The sequence below is a fragment of the Chinchilla lanigera genome, unplaced genomic scaffold, assembly GCF_000276665.1.
Source record: "Chinchilla lanigera isolate Chin_1 unplaced genomic scaffold, ChiLan1.0 scaffold00006, whole genome shotgun sequence".
NCBI lineage: Eukaryota > Metazoa > Chordata > Mammalia > Rodentia > Chinchillidae > Chinchilla > Chinchilla lanigera.
Window position 1 is genome coordinate 3,316,086 of NW_004955407.1, and position 27,761 is coordinate 3,343,846.

At 38.0% G+C, this 27,761-nt stretch overlaps 1 protein-coding gene across 4 annotated transcripts in view; it reads right to left on the minus strand.

Moving 5' to 3' along the window:
- Positions 1–6,160: 6,160 nt before the first annotated feature.
- Positions 6,161–27,761, minus strand: part of Nsun3 (NOP2/Sun domain family, member 3) — a 75,044-nt gene continuing 53,443 nt past the window's right edge. Inside the window, exons 5-6 of one of the 4 annotated variants that reach the window (XM_013503551.1) lie at positions 7,601–7,759; positions 6,161–6,659 (exon numbers count right to left, since the gene is read on the minus strand). In XM_013503551.1, coding sequence (XP_013359005.1) covers positions 6,416–6,659; positions 7,601–7,759 — 403 coding nt within the window. In that variant the 3' untranslated portion in view covers positions 6,161–6,415. Of the gene's footprint in view, positions 6,660–7,600; positions 7,760–25,620; positions 27,095–27,761 lie in introns of those variants that run through there. The other 3 variants (XM_013503546.1, XM_013503538.1, XM_005375515.2) reach the window with 3 other exon arrangements.

Consider the following 27,761-nt stretch of genomic DNA (forward strand, 5'->3'; position numbering starts at 1 on the left):
GGCAAGTATTTTTTACATTATACTTTTAAATACTATTCTGAGAAGACATCTTTGGAATTCATAAGTCTTTGAAAAGAAAAATAGCTTTAAGGAGGTTAAGAATCTGAGTTACTACTGAGCCAGGCTCACCAACTCTAATAAAATCAACAGAACCAATAAGCATTATTGCACTTGCAAAGCTAAGAAATAAATCTTAACTCAAATAAAATCACCAAGTACATCCTGTTCTTGTTACTTTTCTATTGCAAATATGCCCTTCCATACTTAACAGTGAGCTGGAAATGCCAAGGATGGCTACGAAAGTGAGGTTGTTGGGCTAGGCACTCTCCACAGATCACTTCAACCTCACATTCTATGGCTTTATAATGCTCTGTCCTACCTCAAGCCCTGGGCATAGTAATTCCATGACTAAATGGAGAAACTTCTATCCTCAGGTCCACTGACTGTTTTTGTTTTGCCTGCAAGCTGAGAATATTGTGTTTTTCAGTAATTGAAAAGTCAAAGAGATTATTCTGTGATACATCAAAATTATCTGAAGTTCAAATTGAATGCCCATAATTGCTTTTTTTGTATCACAGCCACACCCATTCAATTATATTCTGTCACTGTCTTTGTGCCACACTGCTAGAGCTGAATAGTTGACAGATAACATACGGCCCACAGGACCTGAAATATGTACGCTCTGGTCCTTTACAGAGAAAGATCGCCAAGCCCTGCTCTGGAGGAAGAAAAGTCAGTATCTGATCCTGTGCTTCTCCATTCCCTTTAATGTCTAATCCTTACCCAAAATGTTTCTTTTCAGATAGACCAAATCTAAAATACTTTCCTTCCTGCCTGCCTCTACTGCTTATGGAGAGGTTTTACTGTGTTCCACTTCATGAGTTGCGTGTCAGGCAAATCATGCATATAATTCACACTTTAAATGAGTTAATTATTTAAGTGCTCAATCTTTTAGTTGGTCTATCAGCCAGCATTACAAGGAGGAAATGAATAAACATGAGGGCATTTCATACCCTCCCACCCATCATTCATTAAAAAACGTTTCAGAGACTCATTAGTCAGGAACTTAAGCAGCGTTTATAGTGGGCTGATAAGATGCCAGGCGTTACTTTCCAACTACATGAGTGTCGCCTAAATGGAGGGAGTGCAATTCCTACTGGTTCAGTAGAAATTAACTGTGACTCAGCCTTTCACTGCCTTTCTCTAGCTCTTCAGGAAAATTTAATTCTATCTCTGTGATTTATTTAAATTGCTGGAAAAAATGGTTAAGCGAATAAAGCCCTTGGATGCATAAAATGATGTGTCACTTGCAATACCGTGCAGCGCTTTCTGTTCTATCGTCAGGAAATGACAAAGAGTAGGGGAAAATGGGCAGTCTTTAAAAGGACTTTAAATCAGAACACTATACTCCCCAAGCTTCTCCTGGCTGCTAAAAGCCTGTGGTACATTTTCTCCTTTTTATAGCATCACGATGGCGAAAGTATTCTGGCATTTTCATTCATTTCCAAAATACATTGCCCCTTTTAAACACCCCCAGCAGCAGTGACTCTGGAGCAGCTCGCAATGAAAGTCACAGGCAGCTGTGATTTTTACCTGCCTGTTGGGTCTGTCTACTTTCACAGAGCATACACTGTGGCGGTGCAGTGGGCAGTGACCCTAAAAAGCCCCTTGGGACCGGAAGCTTTGGGTGGCATTTTACAACATTCACATTTGTGGCCTCTTGTCATTTTTCTGGTCACAGCTGGTTGTTACCTTAGGGCTTATTATTAAGAGCACTGTATTTCAGTAGAGCAGAAATCATGTGAAGGAGGTAATAAGGAAGGGATTTGTGCTTCTATTTTAATAATACCCTACAATCTACGAGTTTAATGAATGCCTTTTGAATGCTTGTAGTTTTCGCAGTTACTCTTAATGTTGCAAGTCCCTTGAGCTTAGCCACTGTGCCCAGAACCAGTGTGTGGTCTGTTAGTAAGGCGGAACAGATCGAGCTTAGACTCCTGATAGCTGCTTACATTCCAAGGGTTGAGAGTGTATGCCCAGTGAGGAGAAACGTTTATTTTGGCAAGGATGAGAAAGGACAACAAATTGGGGCCAATGTGAATAGAAAAGCATAATGGAGCCTTGTGCCGCTGTTCAAATTAAAGTCTGCCTGCCTCCTACAAATAGTAGTGCTTGGCAAAAAAGTACTTCCCATGAACAATAATGAGCTCCCTCATTAAAAAGTAATAGTTTTTGAAGTAAAATTTCAGAGCATAATTAATGAGTTTATGAAAAGTGCCAGGAAAACAGAAGCCTAAATGTCAGTTTTCAAAGTTATACAAGTTTATATACAGCAAGGGATGTTTTCTGGCAAAGTTTGAAGGCTTACCAAATTGCGAACTATTTTTTCTTTATAATAGTATTTTGCTACTTTCTTTACCACCTGTCACCGATCATTTTACCCTGAAATGAATATGCTAGTACATTTTAACTAAAACAACAACAAGAATAAAAGTACATAGATTAAGTCATTTAAAAACTATCTAAGTATTCTTTTGTGAGACCCAATCACTGCATGCCTTACAATACAATAATTTAATTTCTGACACAAAACTTTGAACATATGGGTATAATATCACTAAGGAGGATAGAATATTTTGTTGTTGCTGTTGTTTTTGAGACAGGGTCTCGTTCAATGCTGACCTTGAACTAGGAGGATAGAATATTTGACATCAGGATTTCTCCATAAAATCCAAGATATCTGACACAGTAATGAAGTTAAATATTATATTGTAAATTAGTGTACTGTCAGGTAGTGTATGAAACCATGGCATTTACTAGATGAATGCCTACTCTGGAAGCAGTCTTTCCTCTTTTTTTTAACAAACACAAGCCAGCCGGGCATGGTGGTGCACACCTGTAATCCCAGCACTCGGGAGCCTAACTCGGGGATCACAGATCTGACAATCTGTCAATAGGCAAGATAGTCTCTCTTAAAGAGTATAAGGTCTAGCTACAATGAGAAAGTTATTGAAACTATATTTAATCAAATTGACAGCAACTCTATGTTAGGTAAAGATAGAATTTTCCCTTTCCTTGTTAAAATAAACAAGATATTGGGCAGACAGAAATGAGTGATTAGTGATATATATCTTCAGAACAGAAACTCTCTGAAGTGATGAAAGATGTACAGACTACTTTAAAGTGTCCATGAAATTCATAGAAGATAGAGTTTCAAACTATAAGTCAGAAAAGAACTGGGGTAATAATTGTGCCGGATTTTTGGAACTTGGGAGCTTTTGTATCTTTGCAGTGTTTACTCTCAACACCCTGTAGCTATTTCTCCATCGTAATTAAAAGAAAACTGCTTTAAGATTTCCCTGTCAACACCCTGTCTATGAAGACTGGGGATACATATGTAAAAGCAGAGTGGAATCTAGGGCTGGGTAACTGAAAAACTTAGAGAAAGAAAACTAAGTAATGACTTTGAGGCTGCAATGTTAGAATTTGGTGTAGATACATCTTGACAGCACGTACACTTCCTCAGCAGCATAAACCACGACTGAGCCTAGTTAGCAAGACGAATGAGTCAGAAAAGGAAGCTGCCAGATGGCGCATGTTGTTAATAACGCCCATCTGTGAATTACAAAGCTGACTCGTGTGTGCATTTGGTAGTTCTTTTCTTGAACAACAAAGTAGCTAGTAACATCTCTCTAGAGGTGACTGGGTGCCCTTGTGGCCTCACTGGGTGTCCTGAAAAGGAGCTTCCATTTCTTCTCAGCCTGGGATTTTGAAGAAAAGTTGCTTTTTTGATTCTAAAAAGGTCTTGTGCTGCCCCCAAAGGAATAAAATGTGTCATCAATTCTTTAGACATATTGTGAACTTCTTCCCCTTTCAAGAAAAAAGCCAAGAAAATAATTAATAAAGCCAAGAAAATAATAAAGCCTCTTGAATGTTCATCTGTAACGTTGATGAATGTCTTAGGTACTTTTCTCACTGCTGAGATAAAATACCTGACACCCAAAGTTAAAAGAGGAAAGGTTTATTTAGCTCACTGTTTGTAGAGGTTTCAGTCCATAATTAGCTGGCTCCAAGGCAGGGTGGTATGGCAGTGGGACAACCGTTCATGGAGACGTAAGACAGCAAAAGCAACAAGGGAGAAAAACAAGACTCTTTCTGTCCCTTATACTGTATGCAGGTTACCTGCCCTAGGGTGGGTGTAGCACTCACACCCTTCATCCTAGCCAGAACTATGCCAAATCAATCAGTGGACTGATTTACTAACCACATATCCTCAATCTCAGCATCACACACTCTAGATTCAGCTACCCCTGAAAAGCCTGCTCTATCTAAGATTTCATGAAGCTTTGGGGGCACAAGCCATAACAATGAGGATATAGATACGTCAGTCAGAGGAACAATGCTTGAGAGAGAAAAAGAGTTTTGATCCAGACAAGAAGCAAAGAGAAAGGGAGGTACAAGGCTGCCATGTGTGGCAGAGCCCAACTTCGGCAGCATGCAGAATGAAGCAGTCTACAGTGTTTCAGCTGGTTTCCAGGATTCCTATTCCCACTGCAAAGCTTATGCCTACAGTGGAGATGGAATGTGCAAGTTATAGGCAGCAGATTTTTATTCTCCAGGTAGATACATAGATGTTTTAGGCATGCTACTCTGATGTCATCAGACAGCACATTGTTTTTTGGTTTTTGTTTTCTTCCGGTACCAGGAATTGAACTCACGACCTTGTGCTTGCTAGGCAGGCGCTGTGCTGCTGAGCTAAATCCCCAGCGCCGAGACAGCATATTGTTCTGATGCCATGCTCACCAGGCACATGCTTGACTCTGAGGTAGGACAGTCCATCATGTGGAATTTTCTAATTATTTGAACCTTTATACATGTGATGATGATTTTAAAAATTAATCAATAAGATTATTCTGTATTATTATTTTCCTTCATGTATTAAGTTAAACCACAAATTTGCTAATATTTGACTATTTTTTTTTTTTTTTTTTTGGTTTTTTCTCCGGTACCGGGAACCGAACTCACGACCTTGCACTTGCCAGGCAGGCGCTTTTTGCCGCTGAGCTAAATCCCCAGCCCCTATTTGACTATTTTTGATCTATTAAACAATGCTTCCATAGCTTGGCTACATTAAGAAAATAACAATACAGACCTCAAAGATTGTTATCCACGTGTCAATTTATCTGGTAAGCTAATAAATTAGTATTTTAATGTCTCTCTCAGAATCATTTGCCTTTAAGTAAAGACAATAGACTTCCATAGGATGATAGAAAATCACAGAGAGGATCAGATTAAAAATCCAATTCTTTAATTTTAGAAAATCATACACTAACATCTGGATTGATTAAGCAACTCAATAGAAGGTGCTGAGTTTGTTAGTGTCAGAAGCAGGACCACAGCCTGGCTTCCAGAGGAGTGTTTTTCTTACCATATTATACTGAATATACTATGTTCTCAGAAATACAGATAAAGGGGGAAAATAAGACTGAACTAAAATAAGGAAAACCAAGTCTTATGCCCTTCAAGTTTTCACTGTTTATGCTCTTATTATTATAAACACAACACTAATTTTAAAAATGCATTATTCTAGTTAATCTAGATGGATATATCTATTAAACTTCTAACATGTATAAATGTATGTAAACATATATCATCTATAACTCTGCTCATACAGAAAAATCATTATTAATTTGGCAAATTCCCTTCCAGAATCCTTTTCAGGTATACATTTCTGTGTTTTGTTTTCTCCCCAATATTGGAACAGTGCTTAGCAAAGAAAAGGTATAACTAATGAGAATTAAGAGCACAAACTTAGAAAAAAATCATAGTCTTGTACTGACCATATGATCATGGATAATTAATCAATATCTCTCTCATTCATAAGGTCAAAAGCACTCCTTAGCAAAGCTATGAAATTAATATTTGGGAATGCTAGATAGTGCCTGGAGTATGAAAATTGTTATATAAATGTTTACTAAATAAACAAGTAGGTGTCCAATAAATATTTATAGAATAATGAATGTATATGTGCATAAATACAAACTATAATACTGAATATACACTTCATAATTCACCTATTCCACAGAATGTTATATTGTTAGTATTTTCCTGTTTACTTAACAGAAGAAATCCCATTCCATCAATTGTTCATGTTCTACTGAATAATTCCTATCAGTTGCCATACTGCTCGTGGCTAAACTCCTCATCAAGCCTTGGGTCACACTGTCTTCTCAATGAACCCTACCTTGACTGCTCTAAAGCCACTAATTCCAACCTCTATTACAGTATCTTACTCTACCTTTTGATTTTTCTCCATAGCACTTGTCACCTGTTCTGGTTTAGATCTAAAATGTTTCCCCAAAGCATCATATGTTCAGATGAGGGACTTTTGGGAAATGATTAGATGCTGCGGGCTCTAATCTTGTGAGTGGATGTGCTTTGACGATGTCACATTTGATGACATTTCTGGGTGGTGTTGGAAACACAAGGTGGGGCCTAGCTGAAGGGAGCAGATCATGGGGACATGACCTTGGGGGCTATATTGGGTCCCTTGTCCCTTGCTCTCTGGTTGTTTGACCTCTCTGCATCCTAGCTGCCAGGAGGTGAGCAGCTTTCCTCTGCCAGCCCATCCACCATGCTGTGTCTTCCTTGCTGCTGGCCTAGAAGCAATAGAGCCACATAAGAACTGAGCGAACCCTCTGAGGCCATTAGCCAAAGTAAATCTTTCCTATTCGTGTCAGGCATTTGGTCACAGAAACAATGTTACATAATTATCTATTGATGATATTTATATTTACTTCTATCCAACTAAGTTACAGTCTCTTACAACATCTGCATGTCACACACGTTTATTCATTCATATTTTTAAGTGAATGTGTTAGATCAAATTTTGTGAACATATTTAAAGTTCTGAATATTTACTGAGTTTTCTAATTCTCTCCTGGAAGATAAATATACCAACTATAAAATAGGAGGAGAGGGAGTATGGCCACCAGCCTTGCTCCATGCTCTGCCCGGCACTGAGCCAGCCCATTCCCAAGGAATAAGGACTTGGTGATATGACTGATCCAAGCTTTAGGCAAGACTTTATCGGGCAAGGTTTATAAGTAAATGACTTACTATATATTAAAAGGTGATTCCTTCTCAAGTAGTTTTCTATAATTTGAACACGTCTAATAATCACAAGAGGCATACCTCCTGAAGCAATTATCTCCTTAGTTCTTCTGATTCAGCCTATTTTTTTCTATTATAGTTTCCAAGTCCATAGTTTGAAAACTTAATTAAAAATATAAAATTAAGTCTACAACATTCATTTAACATCTGAGTATGCTTCTAAAGACAGATTTGAAATACTCCATGTTAAATTTCCTTATCTTAATATAGCTTCATTCGCTTATATTCCGCTAATAATTTTCTATTCAGAATACAATAGATTATTCTAGCAAATGTCTAGGCAGCAAATGGCTGTCACCTTCCTCATTTTAGATAGCATTATTGCGTTAATGCCCATTAGTTTTATTGGCTACAATAACACCCTGTTGGTTCATTAAATTTGCTGCTGAGTACATCACCCATTTGGCTTTTTGTGCTGATACCTTACCTTCTCTTCTCTGGAAGTTGCCCTGGTTTTTTGGAGTCAAGTTCAAGGTCTTTTATCATGGTAGTGCCCATAGAAAAGTCTATTATACTCCAAACAACCATTTGCTCATCTCTGGATACTTTTTCAAACTCCACTGTAATTTCATCTTTATGGGAAGCACTGTTCAAAAAGAAAATGAGATATAGTGTATTTTATGTGGGGTGCATGCCATACACAGTTAGCATGGGATTTTTCAGCATTTTCTGTAGCAGAATTCTATGCCAATTTTAAAGGATGCTGACTGTAGAAAACTGACACAGGAAATAAGTCAGCAAAAATATTTAAAACAAAAATGACAATGGGAATATTGAGCACAAAAGCAGCAATATAAGGTTGTTTATAAATTTGAGGAAATTAGATTGTTGTCTTCAAGCACTCATCAATTATATTTTAATCTTACACCTATTTTACAGAGAAGTTTTGTGTCTCATTCTCAAGTAAGCAGTTTAAGCAGTCAGAATATATATCTATATTACTTTGGTGAGGTACTGCTGGGAGAATTACTTTAATTAATTAATCCTATTTTAGACTGTTAGGCTCTTTGACAAAACAGAGGAGTGGATGTGGTAACATTCAGGTCATGGATTTCTTATATTTAGATGTATTTCCTATGCCCTTCTCTACTGGATATAGCCATTTTTAGGACAAATTACTAGAATAGGAAGACTAGCAAAACAGGGAAAGCCATTGGTCATATATTTTTGAGGAAGTATGCTTTCTTTGAAGAAGAGACTTAGTGAGCATTTGTAAAATAACTATCATTTTTCACAGTTTGAAAGCACAACGTATATGTATCGTTCTCACACAATTTATAAGTATCATTCTTTATGTGTCCATGTCATCATTTCTAAAATTTTGCTACCACCCAAACTTTCCACTCTTGTATTCTGTCAGAAACCAGCTAGCTGACCAGCTAGTTCATTAAAAACAGCATGAGTAGGCATTGTTATTTTAGAGAACCTAAGCATTTATCTCAAGAAACTATGAGAAAATTATGAGTTAATTCCTGAAATTCAAAGTGTTTAAGTACTCTTACATTCTACCTTAAAAAAATACTGAAAGTAGTTTGTGGATGTTTCCCTGGTGGCACGTTACAGATACTACCAGAAATAGCATTAGGATTTTAGTCTACTCAAAAGAGCATAGTCATTAAAAATAAAGCTCTTGTTCAAATTCTAGTTCTTCCACTTTCTAGATGTTTAAACTCACCTCTTCCACACCACTCTTCTCTTCTGTAGAAGGAAGATATAACTATCCCCTCATGGGTTTCATATGAGAATGAAATTACACACTTTGTATGAGAAAGGCATCCAGGAAGTACAGAGATGACTGTATTAGCTATCAACTACTGGAAAATAAGGTACTTCAAAACTAGAAATTTCCTAAAATCATCTCCACAATACCTATTCGTTAAACAAACCATCCTTACTCAGTATGGGCTACAACTCAATGGTGTGTGAATACCAGAGAACAGGGCACATTCTAGCCATCCTGGAAACCAGTTATCCTGATGATGGCAATGGTAGAAATGATGATGGCACAGATCCCAAGAGATCGAGAACTTATCTAGAACCCAGAGGAGGTGCATGATACTCTTTTTGCTCCAGGAGATATAAGAATATATATACTCAATGTAAAACTTCTATAATTCTATAAAACACCAAGAAAGGTCCCAAGTGAATTGTTCTCTGGAAAAGCAATATGAGTTACTAGTTTATGTAACATGTAACATAATTGCATGTTCCTAAAATACAGTATATTCTAAACTCATTCAACAAATTCTTGCTAAGTACTAAGAACTGTTCTATTTGCTACAGCAGTAAGCAATCCAGACAGAGATCTTCACCTTACCTCACCTTTATTATAATGTGTGGGGGCAGGGTGTAATAACCTCAAATTATATAGTATGCTACTGGTAACAGAAACTGCACATGGTAAGGGAGGTCTAGAGTTTTGGAGTGGGGCAGGGACTGATTAAAAGCGTAAATATTTATTGACTAAATGAAGGAATGAGTCATAGGCCTGCTCTATGATAACTTTGAAAGGAAAATAACCTAAAACACTAATTGAAAGTAGTGACTTCCAGAACTTAGGACACATAAATTCCCAGAGGTACTGAGCCTCAGAACATCCATGAGGGTATCTGTCAGCATGGATGCTTCAGGAACAGTGTACAATGACCATGTGCTGGACACTGCACATGTGTGATAACCAGTTCCTCAGGGCAGCAAGATCACTGTGGACAATGCCTAGCCACGTCAAACAGAGATGGAGTGAGAAAGTCAATCTACCAGAACGACCCCCTGTGCAGACCACATGGTTAGTAGCCCTTCAAACAGCATTCGTCTCCATTTTACAGAGGGGGAAACCAGTACTCAGAAGCCAAGTGACGTACAAAGCGTCCGACTCATTTCAAAGACAATGTCCTTCCCACACAGTATATCTCCTCTTCCAAGATCTTGAATCTCTGTTGGGAGTATAATATCCCTGGTTCTTGCTGTGCTTCCTTGGGCTGTGCATTTTCACTTTCTCTCTCACTTTATTACAGCAAAATTAAATGTCAGAAAATTTCAGATGATACTTCAAATAGACCTGCTTTTACTGAGGCCCATCCCACCAACCCTTGCTGACGACTCCCCTCCATTGCCACCCTGGCTACAGCCCTATTCACCTAAAAAAGTCAGCTCTGTCATCACCTGTTTCCCCAGCACCAACTGGACAGGGGTCTCAGAGGGGAGCGATGTAGGGAAAGGTGGCTTCTAGGGAGGGAAAAGATAGGCTTTATTAAAAATAACAAGGAATCTTACTAAAAGCAGCTTTTGCCTCTACAGTTAGAGAAATTATAAAGACAAAGGTAGAAAAAGGACAGAGGTGACTGGTAAAAGGTGCCAGTAATGCAATCAATGTAAGAATTTATCAGGAAGAGTTGAGAAAGCCAGAAATATAAAAGGCAAGGGTAACCAGCCCTCCCTCTGATAACATGCAAAGGAGACAAGGCACAGCCACCTCAGGACTCCTATTTAAGACGCACACCTATACATGTACACATTTATGTATAGTCTCATTTTAGCATCACTATATTACTACACAGAATCACACACATACCCCTTTAATTAATAATTATCTCTAAGCTACCTTTCTATAAGGCTTTCCCACCACACACACACTTATCCATCACAAAGGGGCAAGAAAGATCAAATGGCCAAAAAGAATGTAGCCAGAGGTGCCCGGGTTAGGGTCAAAGACAGTCAGAGAGTCAGAGAGCGATCTAGATTGCGGCAACTTCCAGGTACCCACATGGGGTATGAGAAGAATCACTAGTCCTAAATAAAAGGAGTCAGGGATAAGGGCGCCAGGGTATATGCCTTTCCAATGCCCTCTACTTCTCCAGAGTAGCTATCTTCTGCAAATAAAAGCCCTTTTCTAAATAAACCATCTTCCTTTATTTTAAACTCCATCTCTTTAATTCCTTACTGACACTGAGAGTTTACAGTCCCAGTAGCTGCGTACTCCAGTGGAGCAGCAGTGCACACATCCCACCCCCACACAACAGCATTAATTTACATCTTACATGTAGGATCCTGAGAACCACAGACTTAGTGAGCGCGTTATGGCAGATAGTGCCTGTGCTGATCTCTTAACATCTTCAAGCAAGATTTCTTAGGCTTCATGAGGCACAATGCTAAATATGACTCAGAAATGTCATTCTCTGCTGAAGTGTCGGTAAATACAAGGGCATAACAACTGACAGAACACAGATATTGCTCTGCAGACACGGCATTCAAGATTCTCCTTGTGAATAAACTAGGGAGAAGAAGATCACTTACCTCAAAATAGCCTGAACTCAGCAGGGCAAGTGTACCTATAAATTTAGATCAAATTGTTCTCATTTAATCAGCTCTGTTGACAAGCAGGATAAAATTCTTAATTCCCTGCTGGAAAAATTTATATGTGATAATATGATTAATATCTAGTAAAAGTAGACTAGGTAATGTTATTCTTATTTTTGACATGCAAATATCTTGACTGCTAATATAACAAAAGACAAAAGACAGAGACAGAGAAAGAAAAATAGAGAGACAGAGACAGAGACAGAAACAGAAACACAGAGAAAAAAAACTAAATACACATTTCCAAAGATTCTGCTAAAGGCTCGTGCTCCTTCTGGCAATTTTCCACTTGCCTGAGGTACAGACCAGTCTTTACAACACTGGTGGACAAGAAAGAGGGAAACTGGCAACAGCTAGAGAAACCACACTCTTAAGGAATCTATGAGCAACTTAGAATATCTGGTATAACAGAGACCTCTCATCCAAGGGGCCTGCTTGGAAACTTCCTACAGTGGCCCACGGAATGAGTGCTTTCCTTAGTTCTGAGTATGAACACCCATGCCCTTGGTTTGTGCTAAGTGAATATGACATACAAAATGTGTATCAGTGGCTTAAAAGTAAAAGAAGCCAACATGAGCTTGCCAAGTAAGTACAACTTCAACCTCATCTTCCTCTTTGCCAAAAAATGCTGTATTCCTATACATAAATCATAACCCCACTAAGCACAGCCTCATAATTTGACACCAGTCTTTTCTCTTAAGAGTCATTACTCAAGTTCCCATCTTTGAAAGAGAATGGTGATATTTTTGCTCAAAAAAGAACTCATTTTAATTTTAATTTCTAGCTACCATGCATTTTAAATCAAGCTACTGAAGCTGTGGAATGCTTGTCTCTGCTCCTATCAGGCCCTGGCAAGACAGGCTGGGAAAAGGAATGGGGGCAAAGGGAGACATTTGTCAAGCCCCCGACAGCTTGAGGGTGCACAAGGTGGGCAGAGAGGACCTGCTGATCAATACAACCTTTTGAGAAATGTCACATTAGTATTGCCATCTTCCTCTTGCCAATGTTTAGCTCTTATCATATTCAAGAATTCACTTCTCAACTTTGAGGGGAAAAAAGAACAGAGACAATGTTTATTCCCCATACTCTTAGCTCTAGTTTGCCAAGCTGATATCTGCATATGTAAATACTTTTCACATGGAGATGCAAAAAACCAGCTTCTTGGTTTGCTAAAGATAGGAATTAAGCCAAAACCTTCTTAGGGTAGGCTGGCATATTTATACTTATGTAAATGTTTAAACTAATTTAGCTAGAACTCCTGACCAAATACCTAATACTTTGTGATTGGTGCTCTAGCAATATAGATTTATCTGGTTCAGCAAGAGAGGACAGAAGAAAATAAAGGGCTTTAAGGGAAAAAAAGGTTGTCTTCTGTAGACAACCTTTTGTCTCAAGGAAACTCACCAGTGTGGCACCCTGCCCCATAATGCACAGCTAAGAATGTGTAGGGATTTGCTTAGCTATCCGGCTTATGGTAAGACACTTAGGAGTCATTAGGCCTTTGAGATATTTTAATCTGGCAGTGGTAGAAATTTATGACAGTAGATGCTATGAGTTGAGAGCACATCATAAGAAAGAGGAAATATTCTTACAGTACAGGGTGAAATACACGATTGTTCTTTGCACATTTTTGAAATAAGGCATATTTGAGCATTAAATTTGGAAAAGTGCTCAGAATTGATATGCCATTTCCTACAGACACATTCCAAATAAATCTGAAATTTTTGCCATTTTCTTTTACCCTCTAGGCTGCATTTCAAACAAAACAAAAAGCCCTCAATACACTAATTTAGCAGTGAAAATATATATAATAGGATATGAGAGGACCAGGATCAGTCATTTTGTTATAGGCAGCTGAGTTAGATAGAAATGTTATAGGCAGTCAGACAGGGCCAGGCCCTCGAAGGAGCCAACATGAAAGATACCTATTTGCTATGGGCCAGACTTCAAGACAAAGGACTAAACAAAAGCACCCACACACCTCTCTAGGGATGGACATCAGGGATTGATATTCTAAACAGGTAGTGATGACCTTGAAGAGTCCTTGACCCAACCCCTTATAGGAAAAGCCCCTGTTCTGTATTCATGCCTACTTGCTATGTGACTCGCTTCCACATTTGATACCAATTTAATCAATTCTACCTGAACAATTCTTATTGGCTGACCATAGTTTTGTCCATTTTCCCCCTAACTTGGACCCACCTCACCTAGTGGTTTTGCTCTATAAAAGTCCCTAGAAAAGACAGAGTCGGGGGGGTAACCCACTCGGGCCCCTCTTCTGTCCTTCTCTTGGACAGAAGCTTTCTTTTCTTTCTCTCAATAAATACATTCTGCTCTTAACCTCCGTTGTTCCTAAAATTCATTCTTCCATTTTAGAGAACACGAACTCGTCCCAGATATCATTCAGGTTGGGAGTTTTTATTTTCCTGTATCAATTTCACCACTACCTCATGACCTTCTACAATCCCAAATCTTTATTCAGGGTCACTGGCACCCAAGCAAGTAAAATCCATTAACACTAACTTTAAAAAACAGTCTAAATTTGTTCTTCTGATTGAGGGCTAATGCTGTATATGCTGAGGGCTCTCTTTGTTGGAAGTATATCAGAAAAGCAGGCATAAGCTAGGCCAAACGATTGACCCAAACAGTGTTTCTTTTTTTTACTTTTTCTTTTTTTTTTTTTTTTTTGAGACAGGGTCTCACTATGCAGTTCAAACTGGCCTTGAGTTCACTTTGTAGGCTAGGCTGGTCTCGAATTCGCAAGGATCCTCCTGCCTCAGCCTCCCGAGTGCTGGGATTACAGGTGTGCACCACCATGCCCGGCTAGAGCCAAATAGTGTTGCTTATTATTGTTCCTGCATGAGGTTTACTGAACATTGCTTTCATTCAACCACTTACTCATTTCTTCAACAATCCATTCAATCAACAAGCATTTATTTTTAACACATGGTGTGTTTCAGACATCATTTTATAGTGCAGTGATACAAACATAACTAACATAAAGTCCCTACAGTTAAGTATTTAGTATTCTATAGATCTCCTCTTGAGCTGTTGAGAATCTACAAGTTTCAGAGATTAAACCGATGAAAAATATTAAAACTTTTGAGTTTATGAATGGAGCTATACATATTGACCTGAAAGAGTATTTGACTGTGTTCACTTGAATTATAATGTATGAATTTGCAAGATGTCCAGTTACCTAAAGAACACTGATTATGGCAAGCAAATTAGTATAAAGAAAAATGCTTGGTAATAAAAAGATATATACATGTAAACATATCAGCAACATATATGTGTGTTATACATTGTTATACAACCATGTATATAACAGCATTTTATATTTGAGCTGGTAGAGTATCTTGGTTTTATACTAAGGGAGGACTACATGAAAACCTAAAGTTGTCATCTAACAGCATCCTAATTGGATACCTGGGCAGAACAAAAACAGCACTAAATTTAGACTTGGTTTTAATGTACTAGTCTTAACTCTACTGTGCACTCACTATGTGAACATTATGAGAGTCTCCACCATTTCGGAGACCTCAAATTTCTCAACTTTCTCAGGCAAGATGGTCAATATATCATCAGATTTAGCTATAATGCTCTATGACTTTTTGACTCTTATGTTTCTGAATCAAGTAGGAATGGGTATAACCAAGAGGTAATCAAACCCAAACTGCTGCTATTTTGCCTTTAAATCTTATGGCTTCAGTTCTTCCTACTCTTATAGCAGCTTGGCCTACACAACCATTGTCTCCAAAGGTCCAAAATGAACAAAGCCAATCTTTTTCCTGTTATTCCTGTATCCTCTGACTTCTCCGGAGCACTTGATTCTAGTGATCAACTGCTCCTTTGGCTATTTCCTTAGTAAGTACAGCATTATCCTGCTTCTTTTCCATCTCCCTGTCCTACACATTTATTGTCCACCTTGTCAAATGCCTGCTTTCTTGTAGCTAAGCCAGGAGTTAGTATTATAAATTTGCCTCAAATTTCAATAATCATCTGTTTTTTCCTCCCTATCTATGAAGTCTAAGAGATCTTATTACTACTTGTGATTTACAATTACATATGTCTCTCACTTATTTGTCTGAAATTCCAGCACAGCATCTCTGCCTGGAAAACAGTTTCATTTGGATGTACTTCCACCACTTCTCACTCAACATGTCTAAAATCAATTATTTTTTCCTTAATGTAGCTCTATTTCACCCCTTTGGCAATAGTATGGTTTCATTTAACATTGCCTAGAAGTCTTGAGCTGGGTGTAGTTTGACATGAGGTCTTTTCAAATGTTAGAAGAATAGTATGATACATACACTGAACTACATACACTGTACACTTCTACCATTCTCAAGGAAATCTCAGTCTGCCTCCAGCTTTGTACCTGTGATTTATGCAGATAAAAATATAAGAGTTATGTGCTATTTACAAATATGCTAAAGAGAAATACATTAAAGTAGGTCAGAAGGTTGAACCAAGTATCTTTTCTCACTATAAACACATTAGGATTGAGGAGATGAAATGTACACACACTAAGGAAAAATACAAATAACTTCTCAGCCAGTTTAGGTAAGGCTTCATGGCCAAAAGACTTGAGGTGAGCTCACTGAATGCTATCAAAGCACACAAAAAAGGATTTTTGGAATTGTCTGGATCTGGAGTTGTTCATTTAAAAATACTAATGATAAAAAAATTAGAATAAAACAATATTAAAATTAAAACTACTGAAAACAATTACTCAAGCATTAGGTTAAACATTTTATGTATGTAACAACAATAATACAATATGTACTCACTAGTAGGTCAATACTTTCATTTTCCTGGTTTTCACATGTAAGAAAACTGTAAAATGATACTATTGTTTTTATATTACCTGGGCTGGAAATTACATCATTTTTAGTTCCTTTCTCTTCTTTTCCCCCTCACATTTAATTAATATTCAAATACTATTAATTCCTCCTATCTATCCTCTGTGGTCCCAATGTTATAGACAGCTAAGTTACATAGAAATTAATATGCAGTCTGAGAAGGAAAGGGCCCTTGAGGAAGTCAGTAGAAAAGATGAAGGCATCAGCATTGTGGCTGGAGGCAAATCTGAAGAGGGTCAGGCCTCAAGATGGAAACATCCCTTTATTAGACATATTAGCAGCGTGTTTTCTGTAATAATTTCAAGACTGGGGTAAATCAGTGCTCATTTTTTAAAAACCACCATATAGATATCATAGTTATTATTTTTCTTAGTGTTATTTTAATTTTACTACTAAGGAAACTAAGACAAAGAGGTTTAGCAATTTGCCTAACATCACATGGCTAGAAAGTGGCATAGAACTGAACTATACGCAGTCTGACTCAGCTATGTCTTCTACAACATGACTTTTTTAAAAAGAGGAATGCTGAAGAATGAATAAAATTTTATGGGACTGGGGCAGGTGAAAGGAGATATAGAGAGATAGCTGCTGACAACTGATCACAGAATTTTGCTGTTTTTCAGCACCCAAGACAAAATGGAAAATAACATGATTTACATAGGCCAAGTCACCTGATATACCCATGGAAATCCAAAATAAATTAATAATCATAATCCTTATAAAGGAGAGACCTTGAATGACCTAGTGTACAGTACTCACATATGATCATTTTAAATGTGCTAAAATTGGCTCTTAAGCCAAGAACAAAATGATAAATTGAAGTTCTGTAACAGAAGCATGCAGCAATGAATTAACATAGTACATTTATTACCTTTTAACTTAACTAGACACAGAACAGAATAGCTGGTTAGATGTTATATTTTAAGTTGCAAACCATAAACTATTCATGAGTCATGAAACTAATCAAGTGGATAAAAGTCAGCCTTTCATAAACTACATGCATTTATCTACATATAGGCATGTGTATATACATTCATGTGCATCTCAACATTAAGGATACATACAATAAAACTTTTTGTATGTCTACTGGTTATGAGCATCATTTTATAAATGATTCATATTTTAAATATTTTTAAAACGTGTGAAAGCCACTCCACTGGGCTCTTGTCAAAAACTCTGTCAAGAATAACATCAGGCTGGACCGTGGGAGGGGCTTTGGACATGGGAAGCTTCAGTGAGCTGCCTGGGAACCAAGATCCTCTGGCCTGCCCCCCACTTTCCTAAGGGGCCCTGGATGCAAGAAGCCTCAGTGAGCTGCCAGGGGTCCGGATCCTCCTTCCCTGCACCCTGCTGCAATCTCAGGAATGAACCTGAATCCCCAGAAACCTAGGGAGATTTGAAAATGACATAAAGAAGAAGCAAAATGCAATCTCAGCCAAAAACCCCACCCAGGACAAGTCCAGGAAACATCAACATGGAAGAACATGGAAGTCACACACCTGAAATCTCTGAAATCATAGCAACTAAAGTAAAGAACCAACTACATCAGGCTATAGAGAAAATCAGATCAGAAATAATTGCTCTGGTTAAAAAAAAAGAAATGACAACCATAATGAAAGAATTTCTGGGCATATCAAAAGAAGAGATAGATTAAAAAAAAAAAAGAGGAGCACAGAAAAATGATGGAAACCTTGAATGAACAGTATAGGAAAGAATTAGAATGCATGAAACAGATACAAAGAGACACTCAGGAAATTAAAAATTCCATTGAAAGCTTGAAGAACAGCTTGAATTAAATGGAGGATAGACTCTCAGACCTTGAAGACAGCATTGTAACTAGTGATGGTGAAAGAAAAGATCTCCTAAAAAATAACAAAGGAACAGCAAATAACAATTTAACAGCTGCAAGATGAGGCAAAGAAAAACAATATAAGGCTAATAGGTGTCAACGAAAGGACAGGAGGCAACATGAATGACATAAAAAGACTATCTCCAGCAGTAACAGCAGAAAATTTCCCAAGCCTGTGACAAGAACCTTATATACACGTAAGTGAGGGATAAGAATCCCAAATAGCCATAACCAAAATAAATCTACACCAACACATAATAATCAAGATCCCAGAAATTGAGCAAAAGAACAGGATATTAAAAGCTGTTAGAGAAAAGAAACAGATCACCTATGAAGGAAAGCCCATCAGAATCACGGCAGACTTCTCAACACAGACCATCAAGTCAAGAAGAGCTTGAAGTGAAGTATTTCAGGTTCTGAAAGAAAACAATTTCCAACTCACATTGCTGTAACCTGCAAAGCTATCTTTCAAAACTGATGGAAAAGTAAGATACTTTCATGACAAAGATCAACTGAAGAAATTCATAAGCTCCAAATCAATCCTACAAAGAGTACTGAAAGATATTCTACAAAGAGATAAAAATGACCACAATCTCAAGACCAAAAATAGAAAAGAACTACCAAGCAAGGTAAGCAGTTAAACAGAGGGGAAAAATACAAAACCAACAGTGGGAATATAACATGACAAGCATAAGTCAATACATATCATTAATAACCACTAATATAAATGGCCTCAATTCACCAATCAAAAGAAATGGACTAGCAGAGTGGATCAAGAAACAAAATCCAACAATATGTTGCATACAAGAAACACATTTAACTCAAAAGGAAATCCATAGACTGAAAGTCAAAGGATGGAAAACAATACTCCATGTGACAAGAACCCAGAAAAAAACAGGCGTAGCTATTCTGTTTGCAGACAAGGTGAACTTCAAACCAACAATGATCAAAAGAGATAAAGAAGGTCACTCTATTCTTAAGAGAAAACTGCAAGAGGAAGCAATAGCAATCAATATCAGTTATGGGTTAGACAACATTTACAGAGACTGGATTAAATGTAAGGATTTAGATGGCTAAAAGATGTGTGGATGTAATAATAGTACAAAAGATATTCACTTTCCTTAATCTATTTTACTTTTTAAGATTAGCCAAAGTTTAGAAAGTTTGAGAACTAATGTCACTGATCAAGTTAAAAACAGTAGTTCCAGATCACACTAAGTTTCATGTCACACACATACACACACACACACACACACACACACACACTTCCAGGACAACTGAACAATTTGTAAAGAATAAGATTTTCCTAGTTTCTGCAAGTGCTCCTTTAAAAATCTATTTTTGACTGTCCTTGATGTGCTGAAGTACAATTTCTTTTTCTATTTTAAGACATTCTCATCTGCTGTTCTGCCCTTGGATATTCCTTGTAGGTTTGAAGTACCCTCCAGAAGACAATTATAGATTTATCCATTGGCATTCCAACTTTATTATCAAACCTATTCCATTTTGAATTTTTCTCACACTGCATGCATGCCTAAGCATGCCCACAATATAGTGTATTCTCCAATTTACACCTCTCAGTCCAATGCACAAGATTTTGAAAGCGGTCTGACTATTCTTTCAATTCATTATGGAAAAATTGAGAATTATAGCCTGAGATATACCTATGTAATTGCCACCTAGGAGTATCAAAAGAAAAAACGAAACTCCTGTATTTCAAAATATGTAGAGCACTTTGCAAAAATAGTATCAGATTCCCCTAGTAGAATTCTAATTTATTATATGAGGGAAAATGTGGCAATTTATTTAAAAGACAGCCCGACCAATGAGCTGGGACCCTCTAACTATTGTAATAATTAATTTCCTCAGTAGGATTATTCAGGTTTCGAGGGAGATAGTATAATATAGAAATAATAAACAGAACCCTGTTATCAGAATGAGGATAGAAGGATGGGAAGGAAAGAGAGAGAGAGAGCGAGATCTCAAAGCAAGAGGGCCTAGTATGGAATGCTAAGGGCTCAGATCTCCTCCTGTAGTCTGAAGAATCTTAAATGGGCATGTTAGTCAGCTACAAATTACTATAACAAATACCTGAGATGGTCAGTTTACAAAGGACAGGTTTACTCTGGCTGGCATTCTTTGGAGAGCTCAGTGTTCTGATGGAGCAGACATGCTGCTTTCAGGCTTCTGGTGGAGAGGGCAGCACCACCTCTTGGTGGGAGGGAGTAGAGCCAAACCAGTTACCCTGTGGTAAGGAAGGTAGAGAGGGAAAGTCTGGTGTCTCCCAGTCATCCTCAAGGCCATGTTCCCACTGAAGTCAAACTTCCCACCAGGCCTCAACCTGTTAAAGGTTCTATCATTTTCTATGAGAGTTAACTGTGTTAACTTGCATAAGAAATGCCTAACTAAACTGGACCAGCACAGTTCTGAGTGTGGCTGTGGGATTTACTGAAGACAGAAGATATGGGCTCACACAGGACACTTCTGCCTTTGACTGAATCCCTCATCTCCAGCATGCAGACATTTTGCACTCTTCCACATCTGTCTCAATGGGTGGCCACTGTAAGCCTGTTTCTGTAAACATTCAAGTATTTGTACGTCTTCCATTAAATGCTTTTCTAGTATGCACTGACTGATACAGATGTTGGTACCACAAGTACAGGAGATGTGTTTATCTGCCAAGCAAGGACATCCTACCCAGTCCACTTCCCACTGGCACCACGGGCCAGAGCCCACACCTTTAACACTCAGGCCTTGGGAAAACATCCCAAATCCAATCTATAGCACCAGAGGAACGGCATGATGAGGTCTTGTTGTGGGAAGAACATTTTGCAGCAATAACAGCGAGTACAGACTGTGAGATGGGAGGCAGCAGGTGGGAAATGAGTGTGGGAGAAAACTGAAAAGTGTGGGTGACCTTTCAGAGAGGCCTGCTACAGAGCAGCGTTCTTAGTGATGCCACATTCTGTGGAAGGTTCAGGAATGTAATTTGCTGCACACAGGGAGACCAGAGGTGTTGAGGATGAGGCAAAGAAACAGGAAGGTAGAGTGCTGGGGAGGTTCTCCATGGAAATGTTGGATTCTGCCTGCCTGCAGTGCAGTAGACTTCCAATGGAGAAGACCTGAACCAAACACTGAAGTCCTCACTGAGTGTGTAAGACCAGAGTTTGGGAGTTGTAATGTTTCCAAATAGTGTATCGAAACCCTTCATGTCTTATCATATTATCCACTGCTAATGAAAAATGTTTGACTGACCCAGCATAGGGCCTGCCTCAGAATGATGGCCCAGAGCTCACTTAAAATTTTCCTGTTTTAATAATCACCTTTTCCTTGCTTCTGCCAACTCAAATACCAGGAAAAGAAACCTGTTAACTATATGTAGATTTAGCAGGAGCTCAAAAACTTACCTAGGGGTAAAACTTCAGGTTCACATGGATGATTTAACAGACACAGCTGTACTATGACACATGACAAATAATCTTTTTCCTTTTCTGAGACAGGGTCTTGCTGTGTTGCCCATTCTGGCCTCCAACTTCCAGGCTCAAAGGGTCCCCAAAGCTGTGCATCCCAAGGAGCTGGAACTACAGGTGAACGTTACCTCACAGGGCTGGTGAAGGATCTTTCACTGAAGAACAGCGTTAGAGTTGTGTCCGCCCTGTTTATCAGGCACACCTGTTATAATCTAGGACTTACAATGAAGAATGATCAAGTTGAGAAGACCATCCACCACACAAAGTGCGGTCCAGGCAGTTACGGCACCTACTCATGGTGAAGATACCGCACAGAGCTATTCCCAGCGGCGTCAGAGCCGGCTGTCGCCCATTCTCCCTTCCCTTTTCTTGGGAGTTGGCTATGAGCTATGAACCACCAACAAGCCTTCCCTGCCAACACCAGCTCTTCAGTCAGCAGAGGTCTTCACCTGCTAGTTCCTGTGCACCTCTGCCCAGTGACTATCACAACACCAGCACAGGGAAGGTGCACTATTTCGGAAAACTGGGCAGTACTGTGTTTGGGTAAGTAAGGAATCTTTCACTCTAGAACATATTTACAAGCTAATTAAAGCTCACTTCCTCTTTTTTCCTCTTGCCACCGCTAATCTCTGTATTTTGTCTGTTCTTATTACTATATGCAATTCTATTCCCACTTGTTTTTAAAAAGTAGGACAGAACTGGGTTCTGAAGTCCTGGTTTTTGTTTCTCAGTAGGCTATTCATTTTTAGTTTCTGTTGGTCCTCCTAGACACTATATTTATTCGTATAGGCTTTTCCATCGCAATATGCAGTGGAAAATTCTTTTTGACAGCCATAGCAAGCTTTATTGAGTCATGATGTATACTATTAAACAGCTCCTGACGAGGCAAGCAGTTCTTTTCCTAAGGTAGCATATGGTTTCACAGGGCTGTAGAATGACTCTATAGTCTCACATGACTAAGGAAAATTACTTTCTTCATTTGTAAAAAGTTACAGAGGTATGGAATTAATGTTTGAGTTAGCAATTACATTCTAAAGAGGTATATGCTCTACCAAGCTTCATTTTTCATTAGACTTGGTGAAACTTATTTTAAAAATTAAAATTAGCACTGCATTACAGGTCAATTTTTAAATGATTTGTTTACTAATTATTCCCTAATGAAAATTGCAAGCCATTTCTAAGTTCATATTTTAAATGTCACACAATAATATTAATAGAAACTATTCTGTGAAGATTGTGTTTCTGATTCTCCCCACTGACTTTTCAGCCTTGAAGCCATTCAGATTCTGACAATACTTCTAATGTTTTCAGGACAAACGCTCTTGGATCTTTCAGCACAAGTAGCAGATTATCAGCACGTTAGTTAACTTGTGAGGCTCCCTCTGGATGTTCCTCAGATGCCCATGGGATTTGGGTGACATTATCGCTCCAATGTCAGCCTGACAAGTCAAGTCAGTGATGGGCCTCAGCCTTACTTTCCACCCCAACACAGCAATAAGGCAGAGAAAGATGGATTATAAACCACTGATTCTGAACCAGATAAATGGGTTGAAAATACACCGGGCTACTACTCTATTTGTCCCCAAAGCCAAACTTACCTAACACATAACACAAGTAGTCCCATTCAACTGCATCAAAGGACTTCTTGGCATCTAATAAAATGTAGCTATGGGCTCCAATTTTCTCTTTGTATTCCAGATGAGTTGATTTAGTCTATGCAAATGACCTGATACTCCTCTCGCAGGAATAAAGCTTTCTTGGATAAGAATCTATCAGATTTGTGATTATTTAGTCATGTAGTAAGTGTTCAGGTTGCTGTCATTTTATATCTCCCTACACTACGAAAGGAAAATTTTAACAATAATGCTATGGAAATAATATGTAACCATAAGTTTAAGGTTATATGATGTATGTAATAGGACAAAAAACTATAGGGCATCAAGATTCTAAACTACCAATAATATCCGATACTTTAAACATTCAGTACAAGCCATTTAAATGCAGTACATTTATTCATGGTATGTTTTCGACATGAGTGTCTGCTCAGCATGCTGACGGCAGTGAGAAGTTATGTATTGGTAACCAAAATTTTTGTAAACAGATTGCAAAAATAGCTCAGTGGCACAGAAAGCACTAGCAATTACTCCTTGCTTTCCAACTGACACTGCAAGGCTGCTTCAAATTTCCATTCTCCAGTTTGGTTTCTACAAAAGAAAACAGAAAGCACAGAATACTTCTCTGGGAAATTTCTGGGAATTACAAACACAAGAATGCAATTCTTTAGAACATGCCCTGAAATATTTCAAAGATTTTTCCCCAAATATTTTAAGTATTTTGATGCCCCAGACTTACAGAACTGCATTAAAACAGAGCTAAACAATGGAGAAGAGAAGCAAAGCCAACTGACAATCACGAGAGTTTCTTTAAACCACACTTTAGCAGAACAGTACCTGGAGAAAGGCCGGCAACAGAGCCTGCTTTTTGTTGTTGATGCTATTTTCTTCTTAGTGGTACCAGGGACTGAACATGAGTTATTTTCACTGGGCTACATCTCCAGCCCTTTTCAAAATTTGTTTACTTTTAAGTGGTCTCACTAAGTTACCCATGGTGAGCTTGAATTTGTAATCTTCCTGCCTCAGCCTCCTAGAGCGCTTGAATTATAGGCACACACAGTTGGAGTCAATTTTAATCTTGTCTCTACTCTTTTTTCTTTATTAGTGGTGCACGTCTGGAGTACACAATGAGTACATTCATCTTGAGGAGCTGTACATCTACGTACTTCCCTTTGCTCTCCACCCTTCCCCTTTCCTTCCATCTCTTACTAGAGTAGCTTTGGCAAATTATAAACAGCACTGAGCTTTGGTTTTTCACGCAAAAAAGGGATTTTAATATGCATAACTGGAAGTTTAAAGAGCAAAAAAGAAAATATGTAAAGAATGTAATTAACTATTTAATGCTCAATAAATGTTGGCTGCTTCATTATAATTATATTTTAATTTTAAAAAATAAAAGAATGGAAACATATTAATAAACACACATACATTTACAAAATAACCCAAGAACAGAACAAGTAATTTTAAAAAATAAAAGAATGGAAACATATTAATAAACGCACATACACTTACAAAATAACCCAAGAACAGTACAAGATCAGACAAGGTGATAGGAAATTAACAATGGTTGTATTACATATTGATTCCTTCAAAGTGGTTTCTCAGGAAAACAAATATAGATATGTAAGACTGATCAAATAATTAATTAACTGTTCCTTTCAATAAAGCGATAGAAGTCAGTAGTACAAATATGTTAGCTATCCTGTATACATATATACACACAATTTCCCCTTCTTTCTTTTCTCTTTTCCCTCATCCCAGTTGTATACTTATTGTTAATAATAAAGTAATACACAGTATGTGTATATACATGATATGTATCAACGTATGAATATGCTTTATATATTATATAAAGTCTAATCTGACATCAGACCAAATATTCAAATTTAGCTTTGTAGCACTATGTTGGAGAAATAATAACATTCAACAAAATGTGCAGTGAAAATTTACTTTTTAAATAACCTTCCCACCAAAATACATTTTTAACTTATAATATCTGAAGACAATTTCAAAGAGGAAATACAAACCAATAAGTACAAATTTAAAACAACATCCTTTCCATCATCACTAATCTTCTATAACCCAATATATTTGAGTGGGTTAGAAAGAAACCTGGCTTTACTTAAACACATAGGCTAGAGATACAAAAAGTTAATAGAATAAAGGTACATAGAAAACATTCTTTGTAGGACTTCCCAGTTATTTGCATCTGATTACATATACTTGCAAAATATAAAATAGTTAATTAGCGAATAATCCCCAATTTAAATAAGCAGAACAAAAAGATACAAATATTCAGCTTCAGCAAAAGCTTTTATTTCTATAATCACAAAGTACTTTTAAAGACTAATTTCCAAATTTACACTGAAGTATGCTGCATGACTCTTCTTATTTGTTGGAAAAATATGGTGAGGCAGTTGGAGAAAACATGCTCCGAAACCGAGGTTAAAATTGTAAACACATGTAAAGCACACCTACAATGTTCCCTGGACGTGTAGACAGAGAGAGCCAGTTAGACTCTAGTACTGGGTTTTGGTAGCAGCACCACCCACTCTCATCAGGCCCTCCTCTTGTGCATTGACGTGTGACATCACACTCTCCTGTAACATGTTATCACAGAGGGAGATGAAAAGCCTCTCCAGACTGCAACGGTAAGATCATCAGATTCTGCAGCACTCATTATGGCCACAGTTATGTAACAAAACTCTCCAAACACAGCTCAGGTATTAATCTTATGGCAGGTATTAATCATTCTGGTTTTATTTCAAGTACCTCCTTTACAGCCTGCTGGATAGATGCCGTTACTCTACAAGCTGAATGTCGAAAGCCAAATATGTGTATGTGAACCTGCTGTTCCAAAGGCCTTTCAACATAATTTACCCTTTCAATTAGCATTTGTGAATACCAGAAAAAGGGGGGGAATAAAACTGGTGTCAATAGAGTCACTGACCTTTGCAATAAACAGAAGATAGTTCTTAACAGAAAACAACTTTGCAAATAAGAAACCTATTTTGCTAGAACTAGAAACTATGCTGCTTAAGAAGTTAGCGTCAGAGTAACAATCAGGTCTTACAAAAAAATCTGCACATCTAATTAGGAGGAAAACAGGAAGAGTGCTGGCAAAGTGCACCTTTAAAGGGTTAAAAGCACCAAGGAAAGAATCATGGATAGAGTGTAGTTCTAAACATTTTATGCACAAAGCCATGTATTCTGATTAATTTAACTATAAAATATTAAGTAAGAGACACCAGATTTATTACACAGAACAAATACCATCTGTACCACTTTAAATCATTGCTACAGATGTATTCTCGGAAAATATACACCTGAAAAATTCTTAAGCCTAACTTCTGAGATGCTAAAGTATTAATTTAATAGGATTCAAATAGATCCAGGGAAAATGATCGCATAATTATTCAAACATTAATCGGCAGAGAACTCAGAAAAATAAATACAGTAATATATCAACATGGTTTACAAACTTCATGTCACCATCTTCCAATGCTCTGTAATTTTTTCAGCTTAGCTACGTACATTGGGCCCCAGGCTTTGCCCTTTTCTGGAATCACCAAGAGCCCATAGTCTTGGCCAGTGGGAGCAAACGTGAAGTCTTGGGAGCAATGCTTTGCGATTCCCCTAAGGTCCACGGGCACGATGTTACTGTAGGAGTTCACAGCGTCACTGACCACATCTTGATTTTCTGCCTTGGAAAGCGTGCAGGTAGAGTACACGAGTAACCCTCCAGGACGCAGGGCTTTGATTGCAGACCTGAATGTAAACAGGAAATGAGATTCTCTGGGTACATTCAGAGGAAACAAGGGGGTCTAAGAGTAATGAAGACAACATACTTGGAGCTAACCTTACTCTGACTCAGTCTGCGACGGCTTTGGAGGGCTTCTATCTTTATACTCCTTCTTCCTGACTTATTCCTGATGATGAGGGAGATGTAATCAGATCAATCAAGACAGAAAGGACAGCGAGTGTGTCTGACTGGTTGGTTGTTTTATCATTTAACAGGCAGGGAAAAGGAGTTAGAGCATGCCCGAGTAAGTCTGTCTTTGAATTGATGAGAATAATGAAAACAAAGATATGAATTGAAAGCATTCGTAAGAATTCACTGATTCCATCCTCCATATATCAAGTTGGGTAAATAGGTAAAAAGCTGGAAGGGTTTTGTATTAGCTTTCTGTTGCAACAAAAGACCTCATAAAACAACTTAAAGGGGAAAAAATTTACAACTGCCCCAGGTTATAAAGGTTTCAGTCAACTGGTTCCATTCCCTACAGGACTTTGGTGAGGCCTACAGCATGGTGGAAGGGTGTGGTAGAGGCAAGGTGCTCACCTCACAGCAAGGAGGAAGCAGAGAAAGAAAAACAGGATGAGTCCAGTGCTCGGACAGTCCCACGCTCAGGCTCCCATGATGATCTGCTCCATT